The 7,761-nt window shown below is 31.4% G+C and overlaps 1 protein-coding gene across 1 annotated transcript; it reads right to left on the minus strand.

Annotated features, from left to right (window-relative positions):
- Positions 1–108: 108 nt before the first annotated feature.
- Positions 109–6,615, minus strand: LOC145332703 (uncharacterized). Its single transcript, XM_080177722.1, has 13 exons — positions 6,507–6,615; positions 4,779–4,868; positions 3,584–3,711; positions 3,304–3,362; positions 2,986–3,051; positions 2,714–2,757; positions 2,554–2,636; positions 1,850–1,974; positions 1,526–1,647; positions 1,271–1,365; positions 1,048–1,107; positions 757–826; positions 109–261 (listed from the first exon to the last, which is right to left on the minus strand). The coding sequence occupies exons 1-13, from the start codon at positions 6,555–6,557 to the stop codon at positions 175–177; spliced, it is 1,080 nt and encodes a 359-aa protein (XP_080033848.1). The 5' UTR covers positions 6,558–6,615; the 3' UTR covers positions 109–174.
- Between the last annotated feature and the right edge of the window lie 1,146 nt (positions 6,616–7,761).

Below are 7,761 nucleotides of genomic sequence, written 5' to 3' on the forward strand. Positions count from 1 at the left end.
ATAAATGCAGACTTTGCTTGAATAATGATTAATATTATGATGATTGAGAAGGCATTGTTTGTAAGGCAGAGAAAGTTCTTTTTTTTAGCTAAAAAGATAAAAAAATCATTAATGCTTTAATCATTTATTGTACAACCAATAATGTAGAATACAAACTAATAGAAATACTAGATTTTAACAGAAGAAAAGATCATTATTAAGATTAAATACAGCTTTTGATATTATACCAAAACGAAGTTGGTTCAGTGCTTCTTCATATTCCTAAATTTTTTTGTTCAAATCACTTTGATATATAACAACAAAGATGCCTATTTGTTGGTTTAATACGACATAGACTTTGATTGAACTTTTAACTTAAGACTTAACTTCTTTATTTTGAGTTTTGACACAGGAAAAGGTATTTATAACCTACAGCTGAATTAATTTTTTTCTTCAACATTTTGTTATTTCAACTGTTTTTGGGGGACTATCAAAGTTAATACTATTGTAGCCCCCTGAAAACAGCTGAAATTACAAAACATTATTTTGAAAATTAATTCAGTTGTTAGTAACAGCTGAATTTATACATTTTTCATGAATATTCAATATATCATTGCATGAAAACTAAGGTATAAGCTAAAATAAAACTCAAAATTTTTTTTTTATCTAATTTTAATCATCAGTATTTTTGTAGCATTAAGCTTATAAACCTAAACTGCTAAAAGGTTTTTATTTGTGATAGGTAATAAATGAAATTGACAAAATGATATAATTGACCTGCAGTTTAAAAACTTTGACTCCAAGCTTCTCATAGGATAGGTATCTCTCACCCATTGCACTTGCTAATCTACAAAAATAAATATTTTAAAGATCTCCAAGTCACTCATGTTTTTGTTAAAAATTGCTGAGGAACTGTTTGAGGAAATATAGGTATGTCATTGTGTTAACTTTAATTTATGTATGTTGAGTTATGTATAAACATAATTTAAAATTACTTATATATCAGAATATATTTATAGTAAAAGTTTACAAACTTAATATTTTTAAAATTGAAAGCATAAAACCTACTTCAATGCTTTAGAAAAAGTGAATGGATTGATGAGACATCCAATGATCATTAATTCTTTTCTAAAACAAATATTACATAGAATTATTAACACAGAAAATTAGAATAGTTATTTCTCGCATCGTATTATAAACAGCTTTCCGCGGTTATAGAATGTACAATTATAAGATTAAAACCAGTTTTTTAGCCCAATACACAGTGTTTGATTATTTTCAATTGAAATACCTGTAAATCTCTTCTGGACAAATATTTATTGGTTTATTTCTTGGAGAGCATCCAAAGATTACCAACGCAGCTCCTCTTCCTGTCCATGAAACTGCCTAAATTAATCATCTTTTATAATTAAATTAACAAAAAGTGCCTCTTTCCACACTTTTGTGTCTAAATTCAACAATAGTACTGTGTTCTTCACACTAGTAGTTGCCTCTATGAGGTATGTGGCTTGCTAGAAACCCTAAAAAAATAGAAATTTAAAATTACCTTTTCAATAGCTGGAGGAAAGCCAGAGCATTCAATAATCACATCAAATCCATCAAGTTCTGAATCTTTCTCTACTTCTTCAGCTTCCACCTCTGCAGGGGTTAGAACCTTGTACCCAGTCTCTAAATTACAACGAAACTATAGACACCAATCTGGGTAAATAACAAGTAAGTTATAGAGTAGATGCTTATTGGTAAATTAAATCTAAAACAACATAAAATAGCCAACCTGTCTGGAATCGCATCTGAGTAGTAAATTGTTACGGATAGATTTATTAAATAATTAAGTAAATTCACAAATGGTAAAAAGATGTGTGCTACCTACCCAAGTTTGCAAGAATATCTCTCCTTCCCTGTGAAGGTTCGGAAACAGTGACATTCCTGTATCCATTATGATGGAGCATGGATACCCACAGGTATCCGATTATTCCAGCTCCAATAACTAAAATCCTAATTATAAACAACAGTAAATTACTTCCATAGAAAATTTGCTTGGGTTATAACTTATAAATTATGTTTGCTATAACAAATCACTACTTTTTGCCTAATTTAATTCCTAACATACTAAACAGCTAAGGGCAATTTGTCATTTTTTTTTATCACGCAACTTTGCCTTACATACTTCAGTAATCAGAGAGGTGTATATTGTATAAATGATTGTAATGAAAAGTATAAATAGAATCTAAATTATATAGTAGCATTTTTTATATAATTTACATCTTGATTAGAAAAAAAAACAGATCCTTCCAGCTGTTTGACTCTCAATAATAGACAGAGCTGGATCTTTAAATCATTTAGAGCTGTCCATTGCCACTGCTGTTGCAACTGCCACTACCAGTGCTGCTAATAAAACATGGATCTTGAAATTTAAAATGGCAGTGGTGAGCCGGGAAACACCCAATGGCTCAGTGGCAGTAGTCATTTTGTGATAGTGGGTGTTTCCAAAGTGTTTCCCGGCTCACCACTGCCATTTATTTTAAAGATAACTATAAGGTGAGATCCAGCTCAGGTATTTTTATTTTTCTTTACCTGGAATCTTGCTGAAGACAGCCAGAATTCTGGAGTCTAAACCATCCTTGCAACAGACAAGATAAAGGTTCACATAAAACCCCCTGGAAATATAAAAATAATAGATTTTAATTATTTTATAGGTTGAGGATACAATTTTAAAAACTTTAATAAATTTAACCTGTTGCAAAGTTACATCATCTGGAAGTTTATGAACTTGGTCAGCTAAATAAATAATATTTTGGTTTATGAAATTCTTTTTATTATTTCAAATCCTAATACTGTGTTGGCAATTTAAATTTTAGACATGTAATTAGTTTATTGTGACATTTTAGTAACAATAATAAAGAGTTCATTAAGAAAATAATTTCTTAATTTCTTGAAGTATGTATAGTCCTGATGGAAATATAATAGTCGTGGTGAAATTGGAGAAATTAAAATAAATTTATCTACCAAGAACAACACAATGCGAAGCCATTCCTCCATTACAGAATACACCAGTTGAATCATTGTTAGTTCCTATAATGATAAATGTACAAGTATAGATGTATAATCCAGACAACTACCTGGCCTGAGTTAAGGTGATCTTTTTCGTACCTTATTTATACTTTTTATTTAATTAGTGTCTGCGCCGCTAACAAATATGGGGTCTGTATTCAAAGGGCACAAAACATAGCCTAAACCTTCATGGGACCTATGCGAAGCATACCCAACAGGACAACCTTTTGTTTTCTTTGTAAAAAATTCTGTAACTTTAAAATGAAATTGCACCTTTATTGGTGCAGTGTTGAGGTTGACCTCTTCTACAAAACTTGCATGACAAACAAACTCTAAATGATAAAGTGTTATTAGATGATTTGAGTCGCTAACTTCTTCACTTTTATTGAAAACTTTTAAAAATAACTCAGGAGATGCCATTTGACGATGTTGGCAAAGCATTTGACTATGTACTAAAGAAACAACTGATATATGTAAACGTAGTATTTTCAGCTAGAACAGTTTGCTGTTAAAAAAGTGCAACAAAGTGATAATTTCTAAGATACAATTGAACCTGTTTGGATCAACACCAACCCTATCACCAACACTGATATTCTTGACATTGTCCCCAATATCTTCAACCACACCACAAAATTCATGGCTAATGGTCACCCACTTGTCAGAGATGTGAGAAAACTCACCCTTAAATTAAGGGGAGGAGGGAAGTTTTGACACATTTGCGTAAACCTGATACATAGGCTTTATCTATGAACTGAGAGGATAGGTTATTTAAGATAAAATCATTCTTATATGATGAATTTTCCCAAGTTGTAAGATTTTTTGGATAGGCCTCCAGGTGGTCTCTGTGTACAAGTAAAAGTTAAAAATAAAATTTTTTTGTTGAAGAGTTAGAGGTCAACTTATAAAACAAAATATGCATCTTTTTGAATGTTATTCACATTTTTGAAGAAAAAACATACATATTTTGTTTCATAAGCTGACATCTAACTCTTTAACAAAAATTGATTTTTAATTTTTACCTGTATAGAGACCACCTGAAGGCCTGGAGCTCCGGAACCTTGAGGCTTATCCAAAAAAAATTTTATAATATCTTTAATAACTCTCTCAGTCCAAAGATAAAGCCTATATACCAGGTGTACGCAAATGTGTCAAAACTCCCCCCCCCCCCCTTTTAGAGAAACCCGTGCTCCTAAACCAAATCTTGGAAATAAATATTCATGTTTCAAAAATGAGGACGCTTGGTAATAAATTTATTAGAACACAGTAATATTGTCTGACTGATTATGACGTAACAAAAAAAATTAGCCAATGAGAGGCCACTATAAATTTTACCATTGGTCAATAACGGCCTCTCATTGGCTAATTTTTTTTGTTACGTCATAATCAGTCAGACACTATTACTGTGTTCAATTTATTACATTATAAAATTAGTAGCGGCATGTTATCTAAACATTGTAGCGCTACGGCTGTCGAGCCCTGGAAGAATTGGGCTTTTTATTTTAAAAGAGAGGGATAGGTTTCTGATAGAATTTGTAAAGGTTATGTGTTATAAGTTAAAAACAGTAGTAGAATGATAAAAATTTATGTTAACTTTAAAAAAAATTGTCTATAATTCTTTTCAATAAGAAATACACATATTTAGTGAATATTATCGTTCTACTACTATTTTTAAGCCTTAAAACACACACCTTTACGGATTCTACCAGAAACCTACCCCTCTCTTTGTAAGATTTTAAATAATAGCTTACAGATAGAATATGAAGGTCTGTACCACAAATACCAGCAAACGCTACTTTAACAATGACATCATCAGGCCCTCTTAAAGTTGGTTTCTCTAACTAAAATTATTACTGAAATTTAGTGGTAGCACAATTATAACTACCAATTATAGGGGAAAATTTAATGTTCCAAAACCTTGCACTATCTTTGTATTTTGGGTTCTGTTCTCGTTTGAGGGGAACTGCCTAAAAACTTATGTAGAGTACCACTTAAATTTTTATAAAAATAAATGATATAATAAGATAATAAGAGATAAATGGATGTACAAGCACAATTATAATAAACAACCCCTTAGGTAGATTATAATATTGATGGAAAGTTTGAACATTTTTTTGAGTTTACAACCATATCAAGTACTAAAAGTTTTAATGACAACAAATAAGAGAACGTGTATATAAAACTTTAAACAGTTAGGGAGTTGAATCCATTTTTATAGAAGCAGAAATATAATCTATGATTATGGTTTGGACCCTCTAAAACTGTAATCTACCCTTCCACTTTCCCCTCTCTTGGTGAAGATATCTTCAACGCCGATACGATTTTTGAAATATAAGATTCCACTTTTGTCTCTCTTGTTGAATATATCTTCACCAAGAGAGGGGAAAGTGGAAAGGTACATTACAGTTTTAGAGGGTCAAAACCCAGGGATAAGGGATAGGAAACCTGGCCATTAATTAGGTCCCGGCCTAGATTCTAAAGGGATATTGCAACTATTACAAATTACTATCAAACTGGCGGACACTCCCAAGTAGCTATAGCTCTAAACCAATAAGAATCGGCCTGTTTTTAACAACCAATCACCAATTGGCGAAAATTTTAGAAGCAGACAATTATAGAAAAAAAAATGATTTTGTCTGCTACTAAAAAATAAATATAAATGGTGTTAGATCACATTAGCTTAATTATTAAATCTGCTTAGAGTTAAACATTAAAAAAGGGCCATATAGAAAAAACAAAAATAACAGGATTATTTTTTTGGAAAGGAGGTAGCTACGAATTTTCATTTGGTAGTTTATAAATTAGATGTTGTATTTTAAATTTTAAAAATTTAATACGGAATTGATACAACATTTTAACCCTAATATATGTACAATACACAATACAACACAGTACAAATATATCACTACATAATAGAATCCAAAGAATACTTGAGAGAATGTTACCCAAGTGCATATTAATTTATTTATTTTGAATTTTAATTAGCAATGAAATTTTCAAATAAAATTTTTACTCATTAATAAAAATGCAAATAATACAAACTAAAATCTGTCTGAGGGAAACCCAACGATAGCTTTCTGACAGTTCAAATTATCAAAGTAAAAGATAAAAAAATTTTGGGAGAGAAAAAACTTCATTTTAACAAAAGCCATTAATATATAGGTTTATAAAAAGTTATGTTTTTTACTTTAAACTAGCTACCTGAATTTGATTCTATACTTTATCTACACACACACACACAGCTTTTTTATTAGCGTTTTATACGAAGCACTGCGCCATCCCAAAACTGGTTTATTAGGCTAGAAATAGGCCTAGGCTTGAAATAGGCCTGAAATAATATTTTCCTACGTTTCCCATCCCTTATCCCTGGTCAAAACCATAATCATAGATTATATTTCTGCTTCTATAAAAATGGATTCAACTCCCTAACTGTTAGAGGCCAGTACAATTTACAGACCAATGTATATCACTATTATTACCTCAATAATTCTGAGTTGTCCTAACTTTCTATTGCATTGTAATACTTCCATTTTTTTCCCTACATGCAAAAAGAGCTCTTTTCCTTATAACAAAGTAATGGGATGTCTGTCTGTTTTTCAGACATAGTACCTTGGGCTGTCTAAATTCGAAATTATCCAATATCTCAAAAATGAATATTACATACATGATTATCCTATATGATTTTGTTTATTTATTTTTATTTTCAAAAAAAATAATCAACTATGAATAATAGGAATATGACAAACCTTATTAATTTTTATATTTTCTGTATTTTTAAGAAAAGATAATTAAGTGTGTAATATTGGGTAAGAAAAGATAATTAGTGATGTAATATTCGTCAATATAGCATCCTTAATGATGTTAGGTAAAAGGGGTTTATTTTCTAATTTTTCTAAAAGGGGTACTTGTAAATTTTTTCCGAAAAAAATCACTCAACCTTGCATGACTTTTGAAACTATTAGTACTTGAAGTTTTTAACAAATAATTATATTTGGCTTGTCATTATTGGGTTTATAACAATTTATCTACTTTGGGGCTACTTTGTCCAATCCCTTAACCCTTAACGGTTGGGGGGGGGGGCGTTGAACGCCCCCCCTTCCGGTTTTTTCTATCTCATTTTCTGTGTGTGAAAGATAAAGAGCCCAAACTGCTTGACTTTTTAAGTATGGGTATAACACATAACTGAGAGTTGGAATTTTTTGAATATCTCCATCCTGGCGGACACAGGATGCCAGCAAACCTGGCAGGGTGATCCAAATTTTTTTAGCCCTCTAGCTCTAATAGTAACTGAGATAATGAGGGGGGGCGTTCAACGCCCCCCCCGACCGATTAAGGTGCGGCAAGGGGCCCGACCGTAAAGGGTTAAGATCCCTGTTAATAGTAGACAGTCAACCTGCTAACAAAAGTCGTAAAAAATTCTTTTTAAAAAGTCTTATCCACTAAAATCCATTATTTTCTAGGCCTCAGTTTCGCTTCGCTTCTCTTTTAAAAACACCTCTTTATCCCTAGATAAATAAGTTTGGTCAAATCAAGATTTTTTACAGATTTTTTTCCCCTAAAGAGTAGAATCCAATCAGTTCAGTGGTTACCAAGATCTTAAGGGACAGACAGACGGACAGACATCAAGCTACTTTGTATTAGAGAATAGAGTTATACACATTTTTAATAGCAAAGCTTTTCTATAATTAGAGTCGGTCCGTCCGTCCGTCCGTCCGAGATAGATAGCTTTTATTC

The sequence above is a fragment of the Acartia tonsa genome, chromosome 1 (assembly GCF_053477335.1).
Source record: "Acartia tonsa isolate MP-2025a chromosome 1, ASM5347733v1, whole genome shotgun sequence".
Lineage (NCBI taxonomy): Eukaryota > Metazoa > Arthropoda > Copepoda > Calanoida > Acartiidae > Acartia > Acartia tonsa.